The sequence below is a fragment of the Stenella coeruleoalba genome, assembly GCF_951394435.1.
Source record: "Stenella coeruleoalba genome assembly, chromosome: 21".
In the NCBI taxonomy this organism is placed as follows: domain Eukaryota; kingdom Metazoa; phylum Chordata; class Mammalia; order Artiodactyla; family Delphinidae; genus Stenella; species Stenella coeruleoalba.
In genome coordinates this window covers 7,230,008-7,249,526 of record NC_137167.1, presented here as the reverse complement: position 1 = coordinate 7,249,526, position 19,519 = coordinate 7,230,008, and the positions used below count along the sequence as shown (strand labels likewise).

The window sequence follows — 19,519 nt, the reverse complement described above, 5'->3', positions numbered from 1 at the left end:
AGTGTCCTCAGTCTGTCCAGCACCACCAGCTTGCCATCTTCCCCGTGTAAACGCTTTCCAAGTACCGAAGGCTGTAATTAAGTGGACTCTCTTCTGCGAACACAGTAACTTCAGTGGCTGAATTAGAAATGCCCTAGTGTGATGCTGCGGACCAGTGAAGGCTGCGGACTGGGAGACACAAGGTCTGGATGCTGGTTCTCGGCCACCGTGCTGCGGTCTGTTTTTACTGGGCACTTAAGGGCCCGGGATGCTGAGGAAGACGCAGTCCCCACCCTCAGGGAACTTACAGTCTAGCGGGGAGACACTGACAAGCACGAGCCCCTGTGCGGAGTGGCATCAGTTACGAGGCAGTTAACCTCCTGACGTTAAGGAAGAGCAAAGCAGGCTTTCATCCACTGCTACCCTCGCACCTCACTGAACCTAGATTTCGTTCACTAAAATTGAGATAATTCCTTCTTAATCTACTTTACGGTGCTGTAGGGACCTCAAAGGCCAAAGCTCGTAGAAAAGCATAAAGGGCAATTCAAAGTAGAAACTGTTGATTAGTTACGTAATGGTGCTAATCTGCACATTTAAAGGATGTTTCATTCAGCGGTGCTACAGGAAAGCGGAACAGAGGGCTAGAAGGCTTGCAAGTCGCTGGTACCTGCCCCGAAAAAAAGCAAAACAAAACAAAACAACAGGCTTGACCTAACGTGGAGGGGAATCCGGAGCAAACTCCAAAGTCAAATCCTCGGACAGTGACACGTCAGTCTGAGCACCCGCCGCCACTCGCCTCGTCCCCGGGGTCACTCTCCAGGCGCCCGCACCACCCCCATCCCGGAAATCCCAGACCGCGGTCCTGACCGCCCGGACCGCGTCGCGGGCGCCTCCTGGCGGCCACCCGCGGCCACCCCCCCCAGCTCGGGGCGCGGGAGAGGCACTGGCGAACTAGGGAGAGAAGGGGCGTGGTCTTCTCGCGTGAACTAATGGCGTCATCGAAGCGACGGGCCCGGAAGGAAGTAGCGTGCGGAGAGGTGTGGCGGTTTCTGCGGTTGCACAGGGGTTCGGACGAGTACGGAGCGCCTGGAGGGACAGCCTGGTACGCGGCCCCCGCCCCTTAGCGCGCGCGTTTGGGCCTCGGTGAGGCTCCCGGCAGGAGCTGATCGACGGTTCCCCCCGGCCCCCAGCACAGCATCCTTTCTCCCTCGGGAGCGGGAAAGCAACCCCTTTCTGTCCCGTCCCTTCCCCGCGAGCCTCTAGGCGGGACGGAGCGGAGGCTCTTGGAGCCTCCAGCCCCGAACCAGGGCTCCTGGGACTCGCGACCCTCTCTCAGAAGAGGGCAGGGAAGGAGCGCGAGGTGGGGCGGGGGTGACTTCGGGGAGGAAAGGGTTTTTGCACATAGGACGCAGCTGCAGATCGGTAGCTGGAGGCCGCACGGTGAAATAAGCGCCTCGCAGACGTCTGCGCCCAAATTAAGTTAGACCCGGGAGACAGAAATCCACGCGCTGGACGCGTGGGCCCAGGCGCGCCCGATTGGGAACCTCGCTGACAGTTACCGTAGTTTTTCCAGATCATTCAGTGTTCAGGAAATGAGTCTCTGGATGCCAACTCCTTCGCGTCCTGGTGCCCGAATACAGTTGAACCCAGGAGCCCCAGAGTCTACCCAGCCTGGGGAACCCCCTTTCCCCTCTAACCATGGGCTTGGGGAACCTGTCAGTTGCAAAGTGCTAGTCAAGCATATGGGAGGGAGTGTGGCTTCAGTGCCGCTTAGATACCTATATTGTTTAGGGCCAAAGGAATAACGGGGAAGGTGGATGAAAGGCCAGAGAATCCCGCCATGGAACTCGGCTCGCATGCTGTCTGTGTCACTCCAGCCTCTGAAAGGAGTAAATAATGGTTTCCTTTGAAGTGGCAGGCAATTAAGGACTGGGAGGCTCTGACCAGAATTACACAGCCACAACTGCCTGTCATCTGACATCCTCTGTAATTTGGGCCAACGTACTGCAGCTGCCTCGCTTCCCTTTTACTAATATGAGTGGCTCCGGTGACAGGCCGTTCGTGTTCACAGGAAGGGAAGGCTGTGTCCTGAACGCTGCCCAATTGGCACTGGTTCTCCCTTGGGCCACGGCTGTATCTGGAGCCAGTTAAGGAATGGTGGTGCCAAGTGAGAGCAAGGAGGAAGAGAGTTGTAGATCTAGCCTTGTGTTCATACTACTACAGGCTGGACGTGAGCCACTTTCTGGAGCTCGGCTTGGGGAGGTGCTCTCGCTGTCAGAGCTTTTCTCCCGCAAGTCAGAGCGCACACGTCTTGCTGTATCTTTTCCCCCAGGGTGAACGCTCACTGATGGCTCAGTTGGGAGCAGTTTTGGCTGTGGCTGCCAGTTTCTTGTGTGCATCTCTCTTCTCAGCTGTGCACAAGATAGAAGAGGGACATATTGGGGTGTATTACAGGTAAGGCAGTGACACGGCGTAGCTTGCAACTTCCTGTTCAACGACTGGCTTTCCTAGTCAATGTTTAACAGATTCTGCTGACCAACTGTGTTTACATTTTGTTGAATAGGGGAGTCTTTTAGATTGAGCTCTCGTGTCAGTGACCGTGGGGAGGGGAATACACACACGTAAATACATATATAAATGTAAATATAAAACCTAGTAGTCTGATGCCATGGATGATAATCGATAAACGTGTAGAGAGATTTAGAGAGAAAACCTAAAGGCAATCATGCTCCTTGAAGATGATCTCTGAAACACTGTTTTCTCCTACTTGCCTCTGGGCGTCTCGGTGCCACAAGCTTGCCTCTGACGAGTACCGGTTCTTGATGGCAACCTGAGGAGATGTCATGTGGACCTACTCTTTAAAATTAACATTTCAGGAAGAATGGAAGAGCCTGCAGGTTGACTTGTATCCATCAAGGCAAGCTCTAGGATAGTGGTTCTTACAATAACCCATTATGTCACTTTATTTTTATTGCTCTTTTTTAAAAAAAATGTATCTGTGACTTAATATAAAGCAAAAAAGCATTTAATATAAATCTTGGGTTGCTTTCCTTTGAGTCACCTCCATAACCAAGTTATGTGCTGTAAGTCTTTATGAGCCCCTTCTTATATGTACCCCGTAATGCTTTTTCTCTGGATGCCAGTAGCGAGTTCTAGAAGTCTGACTGGGTTCCCCTCTCCCTTTAATTATTTCTTCCCACCATCTGTTTCTATGTCCCCCAAAATGGCTTTTAATTTTATTACCATTTACATATAACTTGATTAGAAAAGTAACTATACTGCCAAAAAAATATTTAGATGGTTTATCAAGTGTACTTAAAATTATCCTTTTGGTTCTTTGTGTCACTAGACTCCAACACTAGTACCATTAATTGGTCACTATATTCCCGGATTTAACTGCCCTTGTGGATCGCCACAAGCCCGACAGATACAACAAAACAGCTCTCCTCTCTTATCTCAAGTATAGCCAAGGATTCTGCTGTCTTTATTCCACTTTGTCTGTGTGCCCGTTTTTCTCACTGCAAAAGCATGAATAGCGGTTGTAGGTTTTAGCATCAGGCTTCCTAGAATATTAGGGTCAAGCTGAGAGGAAGACAGGGATCTGTGGGCATGGCTCTGGCACATGTCACTCTATATTAAATGTTTATGGGGCTGCAGAGAAAGTGGGCCCAAACAGTATTGATGTAACAGACACCCCTTTGCTAAACCAAGCCTGCCTCTCTCTCCCTCCTCTGCAGAGGCGGTGCCCTGCTGACTTCCACCAGCGGCCCTGGCTTCCATCTCATGCTCCCATTCATCACATCCTATAAGTCTGTGCAGGTATACTCGGCTTGTGGGGCAGGGTTGGACGACTGCAGACTTGGGTGGTGATTAGTGCGTGATTTGGAATGACTTAGCCATTGGATGAGTGGATGAGTATAATGCCTTTTCAAGGAATCACTTAAGAATAAGTCCTATATATAATATAAAGTATGAGGCTCCATGAGCCACTTACTTCTGGAGTTTTACTTGATTGTTGAAATAGCTGAACGGGGTCATTGCCTTGGCCTGTCATTCCCAGCTGGGAACTATGGCTTCACTTCAAGACAAAACCAGAGAAGAATCTCTTCTGAATACGCAGAAGGAAAAATAGGATGTTTGTGCATCTGTGTGTTTTAAACCACAGGCTACCAAGATAGATGGAAATAAAACATGGTAATTTTGCTGGTTCTTTTTTGAATTTCAGAGATGTGAACATAATTGGGGGGGGGGTGAACTTGGAGAAGGGAAACGACATCTAAAATAGGTGTAGGATTAGTTATGACAGACCCAAAGCCAGGCTAAGTTAGTCTAGTCATCTTTGAAGTATGTCCAGCTAAGAGGAATAAGAAGATTCAGAGAATGACTTTTAAACTAACCCAGGGAAATATCCTGGGATGCCTCATCAGCATCTGCCCTGTAGGTTTCTTCTGCCATTTACTGTGCTTGATGGTTTTCAAAGTGCATTCCATGCACAGTATCTCATTTGAGTCTCACAGTAATCCTGAGAATGGGCCGAGCAGGTTTTAGAGGCTATGAGGTTAAATAAAGAATCTGCTGTTTCAAGACTAGTAAATGGAAGAAACGGAAGTAAGCACGGGTCTTAGGACTCCTAACCAGGGTCTTTTTCACTAAACCATCATTGCTCAGCTTGTGCATGTGGTGGTTCATTTACAGGGAAGCGGGGTGGGTACCTTTGCTTGGTTTAGTCTCGCACTCTGTAAGTGAGGAGCATTCATGGGGGTATTCACATTTCACAGAGGCCAAGTTTAACCCAAATAAGTATTCAAGGCAAAGGCTGTTTGGGTTTCCCAAAAGAACTCACTTTGTTTGTCACTGCTCACCTTACAGCATCTTATGTCTCCCCTAATTCCAGACCACACTCCAGACAGATGAGGTGAAGAACGTACCTTGTGGGACAAGGTAAGGTGCCCAGAATAAAGCTGTGAAGCCCAAATAAGAGGCAAGGCCATCTGGCTGGCTACAGTAAGAGACAGTGAAAAGGGACGTACCACTCGGTGGTTTCACCAAGTTCTCTGCCCCCAAGCTCCCTATGTTCTGAGTTGAGTAGGTGGTGGAGTGCAGTAGAGCAAATCACAGAAGGGAGACAAGTTTGGAAGGGCCTCGAATGCCGTGATAAAGGCTTTTGGCACACAAATAACTTGCTAGAGGAAGATAACTTCAGCAGAACTAGCTATGGAGAATGTTGGAAAGGTGGTAGGGGGAGAACTCAGGGGCCGGAAATTCAAGGAGAAAACCAATATGGTGGTCCGGTTGAAAAGTCAGGAAGGTCTGAACAGGGACAGAGTAACAAAGTAAACCACACCATAAGGAAACACTCGGACAAACACAGAATCAGAACATCCCACAGAATGACTGGCCCTATTTCATCACAAAGTCATTGTATTTGGAGGGGCCTTGGGTCAAAAAGGAGACGTAAAGATATAAGCAAATGTAATGGTGAACCTTGCTTAGAACTTGGTTCCAAAATAACAGCTATTAAAGACGTTACAGAAACTGCGTTAGTCATTTTGGGCTGCCGTAACAGAATGCCGCAGACTGGGTGGCTTAAACAACAGCCACTTATTTTCTCACGGTTCTAGAAGCTCAAAGTCCAAGGTCAAGGTGGCAGCAAGGTTGGTTCCTGGCCTGCAAGTGGCTGCTTTGCTGTGTCCTCACGTGGCCTTTCCTCTATGCACGTGTGGAGAGAGAGAAAGATCTCTGGTGTCTTTTTCTTCTTTCCTTTACCAGTCCAGTCAGATCAGGGCCCCACCATTATAACCTCATTTAACCTTAATTACCCGTGTAAAGGCCCTGCTTCCAAATACAGTCGCATTGGGGATTAGAGTTTCAGCATATGGATTTTGGAGAGCACACAATTCAGTCCATGACAGGAACTTCTGGGGAAATCTGGAGAAAGACTGGGTATTAGATGGTAAGGAATTATTGCTAATTTCCTTAGGTTTGGGAATGGTATTGTGACTCTGTAGGAGACTGTCATTATTCTTAGGAGATTGATGCTTGACAGGTGTTAAGGGCTAAGGTATCCTGGCCGCAGCTTGCTTTGAAATGTTCAGCAAAAAAAAAAAAAAGTAGATCAATCGATAGGTAAAATGTTAACAATTGTTAAATTTAGGTGTTGATATATGAGTGTTAGTTGTACTATTCTTTCAGCTTTTCTGTATGTTTGAAATTGTTTTCTAATGAATGTCGGGGCGGGGAGGGCTGAACTAAAGTGATGGTGAAAACAAAGTGAGAAACAGTGACCATAAAACCCCACATTTTTAAGTTCTGAGAACTCCGTTACCTTCTTTAGTCTCTTCCTTTCGATTGATTGCTTTAATCAAAAGGCACTGCAGATTAAAAGGAGATGAACTACTCTTGTCTTACCGCCAAAGTTTCGTTTTTTTCTTCGCGGAGGTATTTTTAGGAGGTGTGATTTCTCACGAGATTGCGTTCTCGCTAGCAGCTCGGAAGGACTCCTGCCTGGAGAGCCTCCTATCTCTGACCTCTCACCGCCCCCCCACCCCACCCCACCCCCGTAAACTCTCCTCTTTTCCTGTCAAGTCACACACCTCCCGCCACCCCCTAGGAGAGGCACCATATTCCAGAGCTTAGCCTTGACTGCTGTGTCCGTCCCTCTTCCGACAGCGGTGGCGTGATGATCTACTTCGACAGAATCGAGGTGGTGAACTTCCTGGTCCCACACGCAGGTGTGTGCTTGCCGTGCCCCTCCCCCAGCCCAGCCCCTCCCCTGCAGCCCACTCCCCCCGCCCCACCACCGGCCCCACGCCTGCCCTGTGTCTGCAGCAGCGCCCCGGGAAGGGACAGCCAGGGACAGCCGCTGTGTCCGGGGATGTGGTGAGTCCCGCCCGTCCTCATCCTGAATCTCTCCTTCCTCCCAGTGTATGATATAGTGAAGAACTACACTGCCGACTACGACAAGGCGCTCATCTTCAACAAGATCCACCACGAGCTGAACCAGTTCTGCAGTGTCCACACGCTTCAGGAGGTCTACATCGAGCTCTTCGGTAAGAAAGCCTCTTGGGATGATCACCTGCTCAAGCAGCCCTGCTTCCCCGCTGCCTACTTCTGAGCTGCCCACAGGGCGGGATGGGTACCAAAGGCCCGGCAGTGTTGAAGATCCAGTGCCCGGGAAGCGGGCGGCCACACAGGGCGCTCCTGGGAAACGCTGATGCCGGTGGAGGGAGCTCGCGAGAGCGGTTGAGCGTTGGGCACAGGAGTAATGGTGGATGCGAGGACTCGCTCCTGCGCTGAATCAGCGGCCTGGGATGGAAGTGTGTTCCCACTGTCCCTAAGCATCGTTTTGTAATGAAGAGGGGTCAGTTCTAGTAGAACCTTAGAGATTACCCAGCATCCTCCTTTCAAGATAAGGGTACTAAGGCCCAAAGGGAGAAAGTGCCAGAGCTGGCTAGTAGCAGAGCTGAAGCTCAGACCTCCCTCCCCTGGCTTCTGGCTTCATCCATGCCACCCTGGATGAAGGGCACCAGGACCAAGTGATGAGAACAGCAAGGGTCACGTTTAATTCTAGAAGTGGGACAAGGACCATAGCTACTTACAGTTCCTAGAACCTCTGTGAGTTTTGGTTGTTGTTTTTACCCTATACCTGTAGAGAGGAATAGGGAAACGCTTAGAACAGAAAGGACCCACGTGGGACTTCCCTGGTGGCGCAGTGGTTAAGAATCCGCCTGCCAATGCAGGGGACACGGGTTTGAGCCCTGGGCCGGGAAAATCCCATATGCCGCGGAGCAACTAAGCCCGTGCTCCACAACTACTGAGCCTGCGCTCTAGAGCCCGCGAGCCACAACTCCTGAGCCCACGTGCCACAGCTACTGGGCACACACATCGCAACTACTGAAGCCCGCGCGCCCAGAGCCCGTCCTCTGCAACAAGAGAAGCCACTGCAATGAGAAGCCCGCGCACCACGACAAAGAGTAGCCCCCGGGCTTCCCTGGTGGTGCAGTGGTTGAGAGTCCACCTGCTAATGCAGGGGACACGGGTTTGTGCCCCGGTCCGGGAAGATCCCACATGCCGCGGAGTGGCTGGGCCCGTGAGCCATGGCTGCTGAGCCTGCGCGTCCGGAGCCTGTGCTCCGCAACGGGAGAGACCACAACAGTGAGAGGCCCGTGTATTGCAAAAAAAAAAAAAACAAAAAAACGAGTAGCCCCCGCTCACCGCAACTAGAGAAAGCCCGCGCGCAGCAACGAAGACCCAACACAGCCAAAAATAAAATAAATAAATGTATTAAAAAATAAAAGCAAATGAACTTTGCAATCAGTGGTAACAGCTATTCTTGACATCAGGACTGGACAGTGATTTTTCCCAGGAATCTTCATTAAAAGGACCCTGAGTGAGAACATTCTGTAGAGTAGACAGAGGCGGAATCGTTGGCGACACCAGTCGTCTTAATTAAGCAAACAGCCTTTTGCACTGTTTCAGATTTGGGAAATCATCAGAAGCACTTTTGACTTTTCTGCAGAAGAAAATGAATCTAAATTCACTTTATAGGCTTTGGATTCTCTTGTGGGGTTTGGATTCAGTGTGCTGTTAAGAACAGTTCAGTAAATCTGCTGTTGATTTTTTTTTAACCTCAAACTGATATAATTTCATAAAATATCTTAGTTTTCTCTCTAGCCATTGTTTTAGAACTTGTGCCATTAAATGAACGTTCCAAAGCATTTGAAACAACAAAAGACAGAAGAGCTCTAATTTCCATGTAGAGGGAATTAAAATGTGAAATTATTCTGCATTAGAGAACTTCTCACTATCTTGCAGATGAACTTGGCGTCCTAGTAAAGTAAAACTTCTTGTACAGAGGAGCTAGGGAAGTGTGTTTGCTTTGAAATATCTTTTAACATCATTCTTGCCAGCAAGCACTGTTTTGTTTAGAATCCATTTGCATCTGCAAAGGAGAAACTCAAGTCTCTAATCCTGTTCCCTGAAGTTGGAAAGTTTTTCTCTGGTCCCCTCCTCTCAGGACGCATAGCCCTGACTTTCAGCTTGACTGCAGTTTTTATCACTGCTTGCTCTGATGCATCCTCTTTGCCTGTTTTATTAAAATGTTATCCAGTACTTGTTAAGAAGTTTGTCTGAAGACCCTCTTTGTGTTCACGTAATAACATAACTTAATCTGCATCTGTCAGCATAACCATCACCTATAAACAACTTAGTACTGGTGTTACTTTGGTAGTAAACCACCATGCAAAACATTTCTTCCAGATTTTCCTAGAAAATTACTAGCCCCGGGTCACAATTTTCTGCCTTGACTCAGACAGAATTTAATCTGATAAACAACTGTGTTATTAACTTATGGAGGGTATAGGGCATCTCCCTTAAAGTTTGGTCGGTCTCCTATTTAAAATAGAAAATGTGGCATGTAATGTTTATCTCTAGCCGTCAAATTGTTAGACCCATGTCAGGTGGGAGGTGCTGCCCTTATGGGCATTTCTCTCTCAGTGCTGAGAGGCTGCTGGGAACGTATCTGATATGTAGAAGTATTAAAACCCCTTGCTTAGCGATATGACAGTTGAAGAAAGTACCGTTCTCAACCCTAACAACCAAAGCATAATAATTAAACAAGTTCTTTATTTTGGGTCCTGACTAGCTTGAGCACATCACTGAACCTCAGTGGGCCTCAGTTTGACCATCTATAACAGGCAAGGAGTTAGACTTACTGTTCCTCAAAGGCTCCTGGATCACGAATGGCCACTTAAAGCAGATGGCAGCTGACAGTAGGGAGATGGTTCCGTGAAGATGTCCCAGCCTGGTTTCGTGGGTCCTTTTCTCAGTGCTCTTCCAGGATCTTACTGAGGATCTCATGGGCGGGGGGCAGGGCAGGGAAGGCCCAGGTCAGAGCAGGCAGCCTGGGCGCCGCTGTTCTAGGGCCACAGCTAGAGGGACAGTCGGTTACAGCTCTTCCAACCCTTGTCCGTGAAGTGACTCACGTGTCATGTTTCAGACAGAGAATCAGGACCAAAGCAAACAACACATCAGACCACTTGGGCTCGTTTCCAGAGCTGTAAATTGTCATTCTTCTCCTTGTGTTATTTGATGGAGTTCCTAATGGAATTAGTCTTCCTTGGGGCTTTCCTTGACATCAGAGTCTGTTTTTCTTTTAGAAACCTCTAAAATTACTAGATTTAATGTGCTTGGCTTTTTCAAAATACCTAACTTGGCCATTCCACCTTCCTTCTTCGTGAAAGCCAGGCGGCCACCTTCTGTTGCTGCTGTTTCTAGGGAAAGGCTGCTGCCTGACTCAAAACATGTGCTCGAGTTGTTTGTCCTTTTAAAGCTTAGCTCCCTTCTGGGCGAGGCTGATGTCTTCTTGAGGCCCCAGGGAAAGGACACGCTCACGGCTGGCTCACATAGAGGACCGAGTGGGCCTCCCGCTGTGACAGCCTTGCAGGGTGTCTTTAGACATCCGGGCCCTGATGAGCACTCTGCCTTGGGAAGACCTTTTGCCTGTCAGGTGCATTCGTGAGCTGGTGTCTTGCCTTGCACTCTACCACCGTACTTCCCTCCTCCCCGCCTGAAAAGTGTAACAGCTCCTTCTTCTATCTGTCTTGATTCCAGATCAGATTGATGAAAATCTCAAACTGGCTTTGCAACAGGACCTGACCTCCATGGCCCCCGGGCTCGTCATCCAAGTAAGCACCGCCCTGGTGGGAGCCCTGCCATCGCCCGCCGACCCCCGAGGAAGGTGCATCCCCTCTTCCAGAGGATGTCCTGTCTGTGCAGGAAGATCAAGGACCGGTGGGAGCTGGTCCCTCAGCCCCTCACCTCCCCATCAGGTGCTGTTTTTATTCCTCTCCAGGCTGTGCGGGTGACAAAGCCCAACATACCTGAAGCCATCCGCAGGAACTACGAGCTGATGTGAGTGTGCCCGGTGCCCCAGCTGTAACCACCGCTCTCCCCTGCCTCCCGTTCATCCCATCCCGGGGTTGATCGACGCCGGGCCAGGCATCCCCTCTTGAGTATTTGTAACAGCGCACCACCCTGGAAGATGGGGCAGGCATGTCAGGACGCTCACCTGGGCTCCGCAATGACAGAGCAGGGATGCTCTTCAGAGGGCCGGGGCGGGGGCGGGGGGAGGCGTGTGGCATTTCACGGCTCGTGCCGAAGAAGACGGGGAGCGGCGATTGCGTGGGCAGGCAGGTGCCTTTTACTGAAGTCAGTTATGCTTTATTTCCTACCAATGAGTTTTGGAGGAGAAGGCAAGCCATGTTACTGCCTGCAGCAGAGCCGCTTTCACCTGGGACGTTACAGAGCCTGCCAGGAGAGAGGAAGGAATGACAGCTGGCGTCCCCCGGGGCGGGGGCGGCTTGTCTTCTCCAGGGCGCAGTGAATCTCCGCAGAAGCTGGTCCCCAGCAGCCTCACAGCTGTGCATTTTTCTCCCCTTCAGGGAAAGCGAGAAGACGAAGCTTCTGATTGCAGCCCAGAAGCAGAAGGTGGTAGAGAAGGAAGCCGAGACAGAGCGGAAGAAGGCCCTCATTGGTCTGACTGTGCTTGTGGGGTCCCCTTTCAGAGCAGACAGGCTGGGGAGGGTGGAGAGATTCAGGAAGCCTGGGGCTCGGTCCTCCGAAGCCCTGCCACACGCGGGGTCGGCCTGCATCCCCCGGAAACAGCTGAAATTGTCAGATCACAGCCAGGGATCATGAGTTCTGAGTTTCCACACGTCTCTTAAATGAAAGGAGCCCTTCCAGTTAATTCCTCATTCACAATAATAATAACACCGACTGGGCCCTTACTACGAGCCGTGGGCTTTTCTAAATGCTCGCGGGTGAATCATCTCGCTCCTCACACACCCACCCCTGCCGGGTGAGGAAGGCAGCATCCTTAACCTCCTCTCACTGAGCTGAAGCACACGGAGGCTAGATTGCTGCCCACGGTCCCATGGCAGAGAAGTGATGGAAACGGGGTTCAAATCCAGGGACTCTGCCCCTGAACCCGGCTTCTTTACCACTGCACCAGACGACCAGCCACAGCCCTGGCCACTTCCTAAAGTGCAGTGGCAGGAGGAAACCTGTACCTCAACCCTTAAAACATTCCTTTGGGAGAAATATCCTGTGACTTGGGAGAGGGAGCCTGCCATGGCTGCCTCTGGGCCAGTGGCCCTTCACCCGAGCCCACCCGCTGCCCTGCATCAGGGCCTCAGATCAGGTGAAAGGTGCAATGCCGTCAAACTCTGGAAGTATCGGGGCTCTAAGCCTTTCTCAACTTCATTAATACAGAGGCAGAGAAAGTGGCTCAGGTGGCAGAAATCACCTATGGGCAGAAGGTGATGGAGAAGGAGACGGAGAAGAGGATTTCGGAAATTGAAGGTGAGCGAGAGATTCCCGCCTGCCTTTTCCTCAAACCCCGCTCTGTGGCCGGGGGGGGGGGGCGGGGGGGGGTCATTTCCTCTGCTCTGTAATCTCTGTGCTCAGATGTTATGGTTTCTTTGGAACATCCCTTGTTCTCTGTGCTCTGACTTGAGTTTTGGGGAGATTCGGTCCAGGCTGGCATTAATTTTCCACTTCAGAGAGATTCAGTCATTCATCAGATTTTAGTTGGGTGCCACCAGGACTCTTCTGCCAGGCTTAAGAAAAAGGGAGGTCACGTGGTCCCTGCTGTCTTGGGCTCACAGTCTGGCATTGGAAGTAAACCAAGAAGCTAGGTCCAGACAGCAGCTCTCTCCCCCCTGCCTTACCCGCCCCCCTCCTCAGAAGCCCGTGAACACCGTGGTTTTGGCCTCTCAGGGTCCCTGTGGATGTTAAGCTGGGTGTGAAGAAGACACCTTTCAATACCGACACCACGAGCTGGAGAGAGGTGTTGTCTTTGCCAGCTTCTCTGAATCTCACTCACCTTCAGTCCCCTGCCCCTCAGCTCTCACCTCATTCCCACCACCCACCTTCTCCTCCGTGTGGTGCCTTTATATCAAGCAAATTCTAGGCCAAAAACAAGACCTCAGGGCCCAGCTTCAGGCTGCACAGTGCTGTGTCCAGTAGTACTCACGATGGGGCCTCTCAGGCTTTGCAGGTGCCCGTGGAGGAGCCAGTTAGGCCTTTACGGATCAGCGGCTCCTCACTGGGGAGCTCTTAGCCGAACAGCACATTTTTATTATAAACGCAGGTCACCAGGCGCTAAGGCCAGTCGAGTTGGCCGCATGCACCCCAGCCAGCCTGCAGGCTTCCACCACCCAGGGCCTTGCTGAGGCTGTGCAGTAAGAACCCACCCCCAGTCCCCGCTTGCTTCCCAGGCTTTTGCTACAGCTGTTGCTCGTGCAAGGCTGGCCTCATTCCCAAGGCCAGGGAGTAAATATCAAAAATTTTGCGTCAGCTTGACCGAAAGCTGGTCTGAGCAGATTAAGGAAGCAGATTGCAAAGTAGAAGTTTAAATGTGTCTTAGTCCAAACAGGTGTTAGTCTAGACCATGGCATGTCATGCCCTTCAAGTTGTGCCAGCTTAAGCGCTGCTAATTGGAGCCTTTCTGAAATGATTGATGGAAATGAAAAGGCAGCTGAAGTTGGAGAGGGGCTGAGCTGTTTTGTTTATGGTAGTCGGTTTCAGGGCAGATCCACCTCGGGCCGTATCCAGAGCCTTCTTCGGGCTTCCCTTGGTCTTGCTGTGTACTAGGAGGGGAGAGCGCCGGGGTGGAGAGCTCGGAGACAGGAGGTTCAGGCGGGTCCCGTCCCTCTCCTCACAGGCCACAGAGGAGTAAGCGGCTAGAAAGAGGACGTGTCTCCACGATGCTGTCAGAAAAGACACTGTCGGGTACAGCGGCAGACTTACTCAGAGTTAGCTAGGCCCCACCACCGGGAGATGCTGTCAGAGCACTCCTTCATCTTGGTCGATTTTCACAACCACTTGTGAAACAGGAGAAAAATGCCTTTTCCCCAGTTTCATAAATGAGGAAATCAGAGCACAGAGAAGCCAGAGCAGTGTGCCCAGGGTCAGGGAGGCAGTCGGGGAAAGTGGCGGGGACTAGCCTTCCGATAGCCTCTGCCCTTCACTTCACTGCGTTCTTCTCTTAAGATGCGGCGTTTCTGGCCCGGGAGAAGGCCAAGGCGGACGCCGAGTGCTACACTGCCATGAAAATAGCCGAAGCGAATAAGGTAAAGACCCAGCGCCGCCCGGCCGCCAGAGGGCGTGTGCCCGGCTTGAGAGTAGCCGGGTGCTTGTGAGAACATGGCGCCTGCCCCAGCCCCTCGTGGTCGCGAGCGAGGACTCTTGGGCCGTGTGGGCCAGCGCCTTCCCTTTCCCTTAGCTGGACCCTGAGAGAAGTCTGATTTTGCTGGTAAACAGAGAAACTCCTGAAACTCTCGCAGTTCTCACCTTGAGGACCTGAGATTACTCTCTCCCAGAGAAGGGGTTTCGCGGTTACTAACGCAACATTGAGACCAGGAAGAGGCGCAGGGGGCGTGGTTCTCACGGAGACCCTCTCCTCGCGAAAGTAAAGGGATGCCGCCCAGACTTTCCCTAATCTGGCCCCATCAGAGTCTTCCTTCCTCATTTTTCTTCCAGCTGAAGCTGACCCCTGAGTATTTGCAGCTGATGAAGTACAAGGCCATCGCTTCCAACAGCAAGATTTACTTTGGCAAAGACATCCCTGACATGTTCGTGGACGCTGCGGGCAGCCTGGGCAAGCACTTGGAGGCGCTAGCTGACAAGCCGAGCTTTGGCTTAGAAGAGGAGCCCTCGGAGGCAGACGCGGAGGAGAACTGAATGTTTGTCCCCAGCCGCACATGACCCTCAAAGAGATCTTTATTTTTTAATGATGAACCAGCCCTCCCTTCCACACTACCTTCTTTGACTCTCTTCCACGTACTGTGGTGAAAAAAGAAGAAACGGACTTAAACCTATTCCCCTTCCTGGGAAGCGGGGGTAGGGACTGATGAATTGGGGTTTTCTTCAGGTAAGTAGGTTACGTGGCTTCTGTTAAGATTTGGAAACCGTGGGCTAGCCCTTTGAGCTCCAGGCACTGATTTTCCCCCTTTTGAAGCTGGCTTAATTAGGGATGCTATTAATAAGGAGTGGGAGAAATGCAGGGTGTCGCCTCCGATCGGACTGCCCTTATTTGGGGAAAGGCAGTCCAGTGTTCTCTACCTGCCTCCAAGGTGGGAGATGCCCGTGGGTGAGGCCCAGCTGCCGAGCAAATACGTGCTTGTAAGTTTGCCAGCAGAGCTGTGGAGAAACGGCTGCGATGGATGTTGGCTTTCCCGGCGCTCCTGGCCGTGAGCCCATGGGTTACTGCCGAGGCCCGCTCTCTGGAGCCCTGGTAAGGAAGAGCTGGAGCTATAGGTTTTGCAGGCTTTTCTACACACCACCCTCCTTGCCCCAGGGCTGAAAGCGTGGTGGCTTCCGACCACATTTCCAGGGTCAGGGTTTGGCCGCCACCACACAATTCTTTTTAAAACTTTTCACCTATTCTGTGATTTGGTTTTTTTCTCCTCTTAACCTGTTCGTTGGTTCCACTCAGCATCAAGAAGACAGGAATGAAGAACTCAGGTGTCTTCAAAGCTGCTGAAGTGGGACCGTGCTATCTGTTAGCCACTGTGGTACCTGCTTGGCAAACTGTGCGCGTTCCTTGAGATCAAGTGTCTTTTCATTGCTGTGGGGATCCTACGGTTGAAGACCTCCTCTGGGGGAGGAAGAAGGGCTCGTCCCAAAGATTCCCCAATCTCAGTGCCTGTGACTCGTGCTGGGGTCTGTCTGATGTAGTGATAAGGGGGAGCCCGTGCGCTAAGCGGCCGGTGTCTTTAAATCCAGGGCTCCAGGGGTCACACCGAGTGTTAAATCTCCAGAGGCAGCTGTGTGGGTGCGAGTTCATGCCCTAGTCCCTGGGCCAGGGCTGCATCAGAATCCACTCAAATGGAGGCAGCTGTGTGGGTGCGAGTTCATGCCCTAGTCCCTGGGTCAGGGCTGCATCAGAATCCACTCAAATGGAGGCAGCTGTGTGGGTGCGAGTTCATGCCCTAGTCCCTGGGTCAGGGCTGCATCAGAATCCACTCAAATGGAGGCAGCTGTGTGGGTGCGAGTTCATGCCCTAGTCCCTGGGTCAGGACTGCATCAGAATCCACTCAAATGTTTTTTCATTACTAATTGGGAGATTTGGATGGGGGGAACACAAACATGAAAAAAAGGTTTTCTTGTGTCCTGAAGTTGGACTTGGGGGCAGGAGTGTGTACCAGGTCGCTAAGTGGAGGGCAGCTGTCTGGAGTGAACTTGCAAGCCTGTTGGTATCGTCCACGACAAGCCCTGGCTGAGGATTTGTTATTAGCTGCCCCCCTCCAAGAAGAACTCCCACTGTACCCCTCTTTTCTCGGTGAAACTACAAATGATACTTTCTGGCACAGATTTCCATCTCATTTTTGATCCCACACCCAGACTTCTGATTAATCGAATGGCCCCAAAAGTCGGGCTACCTTGCTTCTAAGTAGCACCAGGCTCTTCGGGAGTTGGGGGAGCGTTCAGCCGGCCTAGGAGTACACAGAGGGTTAATCCCTCTTAATTTAAATGTTGCCCTTCTCTGTTTTAATTTGTGGGACTTAGAATTCTCAAACCACCATTCCTGGTCACACTTTGTGCAGGCAGCCAGATGTTCCTGGGAGTGATGGATTTTAATGTGCTCAGAAGGCCTTGCAGAAGGCAGTTAGTCTAAGACCAACATAAGGTATCCATCCTTAAGATACACTCACCCTCCTCCCACTTCAGTGCCATTAATCACTTGTTAGGAGTACCATGTCACATCCAGCATCCCTGATTTACATATTTGTCGGCTCCTCTACTCTGAGACCGGCTGCCTAAGCCTCAGAAAACACTACTTCTCTCCAGTGGAATACGCAGCGAGGTCATCTCAGCCTCTCTGAATAGCAAGCTTGCTCAGATTCTTAACCGGAACTTCTCTCTAATACTAGCATCCTGTGATGGCTTGTCCCTTGCACTAGATCACAAAGGAGCCTCGGTGAAGTCCTGCTACACCTGCCCCCCTTCAATGTCAATGTCACTTCATCTTTAAGCAAAAAATGTAACTGTTGTAGTACCCATTCGTTTAACTCCAATGTTGTCTGTACCTGCCTGAATAGGAAAATCATGGAAATGGGCTGTTTTCTTAGCTTGAGACAACTAACCAGTCTGTCTGTGTGACTTCGTTTCTGTAACACTTACTAGAAAACCTGATCTGAAAACATTTGAATTCTAAACATGTAAACTGTGACAGCCTGCAATTCTGTAGGCAGTAAAGTCATGGCTGCTATTGATAAATGGAACCTCTATCAAAATAAGGAACTGTTTATAAAAGTCAGTTTTTGTAGGACTTTCCAAGGAAAAATCACCTTGGTTGAATGTTTCTCACTCATTAAACTTTGCAGAAGTGATCTATATTCAGTACTGTTTTTAATCACTTTTTTTAATATCAGGACAGAATATTTGAAAGGAAGCCACAGTTTGTTAATTTTTATATGACTAAAATAAATTCGGAGAGATCTGCGATCATATTAAGTTGAGAGAGGGAAAAAAATCACTGAAAGAATTTTAGCAATATAGTCATCCCTCGGCATCTGCAGGGGACTGGTTCCGGGACACTCCCCCCGACCCCATACCAAAATCCGTGGATGCTCAAGTCCCTTATATAAAATGGCCTAGTATAGCTGCCTCTGTATCCGCGGGTTCCACATCCACAGATACAAAGGGCCGACTATATTGATCCGAAAAAAGTAGATGTTTTATAAATGATCTGTTGCAGTTTCTATGAGCCTCTATCTTTCAACACAGATAACTTCACCATTTATAAACAGTGAAAGTAAGAGTTTCATATTTATTGACTACCTATTTAAGTTTGATCGAGGATAAGTTGTATCCTGACTAGGGGTCACTCTGCCTCTATGGACTTAACCACTGCTTCTTTAGTTCTATTCAGTAGGGTTCTAGCCACTATTTCTGGTGTTTCCTTCTAAAAGAGGTAATAGCCAATCATTTTGTGTTTGTATTTCCATTCCTCTCTATTTCTGCTTTTGTGCAAGCTGGTGATTGAATAGTCAAAACTAATTCTACTTGCAAAGAGCCCCGAGGACTGAATGACCCCCTTTGAAACTGAGAAATGATTGTTGTTATATTAATCACTCTACAAATGATATGCTGGATTAATTGCCTTGGGCTGATAGATGGAAGAACTGTTTTAGACAACTCTAAAGGTGTGATTTGATGTCTTAGTTTTATTTTCAGTCTTGCTAAATAAAATGAGTCTTTGTATTTTTTTATTACAGTGAAATTTAGCAATAGCTAATATTAGATTAGGTGATATAAAGAGATAAAACATTTCTGCCTAGTGAGTTAAGTCGAGCCCCAAAAATATATTCAGATGAATATCTATTCCCATTATCAATGTAGAAATAATAAACAGCTTATTTGTGAAAATGGCATAATTCTTGGTAGGTGCTACGGAGATTTATCGTAAAATACTCCAAACACTGCTGCAATTCTGCTCCCAAAGAGCAGAGGTACTTTCAACTGACCCAAAATATATTTTGATATCAATTCGGTAGGAAAGTCGCAGTCTCTGTCTGGGAAATATGCCCAGCCTAGAGTTGCCGAATAAAATACAGGATGCCCCGTTAGATGTGATTTTCATATAAATAACGAGTAATTTTTAGTATAAGTATGTCCCAAATATTGCATGAGACATACTAAAAAGGTATTCGTTGTTTATATGAAATTCACATTTAACTGAGCATCCTGAACAGTTGACCCTTGAACAGCACGGGTCCGCTCTTACACGGATTTTTTTCAATAAACGCACACTACAGGACAATTCAATCTGCGGTTGGTTGCCTTCGCAGGTGCAGAACCACAGATATGAGGGCCTGCTATAAAGTTATAGGCAGATTTTCGTCGATGCCAGCCGGGGTCAGTGCCTCTAACACCTGCATTGTTCAAGGATCAACTGTATTTTTATTTGCTAAATCTGGCAACCCTAGCCCATGCTTTCTCAGGTTTTTCGATGGTGCTCCCAAACTTTCTCTGTTGGTTGGAGAGCCCAACACAAATACTATGGATTTACAATTGAATAGGTAAATTAAGAATGTAGTTTCTAGAGTTAGACTGCCAAGATTCAAATCCCTTCTCTACCACTTCTTAGATGTATGGTCTTGAATAAATTCTTTAACCTGTCTGAGCCTCAGTTTCTTCATCTATAAAATGGGTTGAGTGGATGAAATGAAAACGCATTGTGAAATGAAACGCATGTGAAGGGGTTAGCACGGTGCATAAGGGTTCAAAAATAACTTATTTTCAGTCATCTGGAAAAACAGGCTAGAAAACACACAGGTAACTAAGTGGGAAATCGAACAGATGTGATAACATGGAATAAGATTACAGGTAGGATAGCACATAGAGGAAGAAAGGAACAACACTGCAATTCAGCAGACGCAGTATTGAGAATTCGTACTTCCAGCAATGCAGTAGACAGGTAGAAAATTAGCCAGTTTGGCCCTGTTGAAATTAATTGCCCACTTCTGGGCTCCAA

At 49.2% G+C, this 19,519-nt stretch overlaps 1 protein-coding gene across 3 annotated transcripts; it reads left to right on the top strand.

The window, feature by feature from the left end:
• Positions 1-972: 972 nt before the first annotated feature.
• Positions 973-19,243, top strand: ERLIN2 (ER lipid raft associated 2). Of its 3 annotated transcripts, none has more exons than XR_013825440.1 (13): positions 1,022-1,868; positions 2,312-2,433; positions 3,717-3,798; positions 4,874-4,920; positions 6,649-6,710; positions 6,903-7,028; positions 10,591-10,664; positions 10,832-10,890; positions 11,421-11,512; positions 12,250-12,339; positions 14,032-14,111; positions 14,521-14,911; positions 15,476-19,243. XR_013825440.1 is itself a non-coding variant. In XM_079908943.1 (13 exons), exons 2-13 carry the CDS (start codon positions 1,797-1,799, stop codon positions 14,719-14,721), a joined length of 1,107 nt encoding a protein of 368 aa, XP_079765069.1. In that variant the 5' UTR covers positions 1,044-1,081; positions 1,771-1,796; the 3' UTR covers positions 14,722-19,243. The 3 variants fall into 3 exon arrangements, 2 of the variants coding, with proteins under 2 accessions (XP_079765070.1, XP_079765069.1); XM_079908943.1 differs by having other exon boundaries at positions 1,044-1,081; positions 1,771-1,868; positions 14,521-19,243; XM_079908944.1 differs by having other exon boundaries at positions 973-1,081; positions 14,521-19,243.
• Positions 19,244-19,519: the final 276 nt, after the last annotated feature.

What these genes read in the sequence shown, in the direction of transcription:
- ERLIN2 (XM_079908943.1), top strand. Translation starts at nt 1,797, where the DNA reads ATGAAAGGCCAGAGAATCCCGCCATGGAACTCGGCTCGCATGCTGTCT. An exon ending in GCGGAAGAAGGCCCTCATTG is followed by an intron (nt 11,513 to 12,249) that starts GTCTGACTGTGC and finishes TCATTAATACAG; the next exon opens with AGGCAGAGAAAGTGGCTCAG. An exon ending in AAATAGCCGAAGCGAATAAG is followed by an intron (nt 14,112 to 14,520) that starts GTAAAGACCCAG and finishes TTTTTCTTCCAG; the next exon opens with CTGAAGCTGACCCCTGAGTA.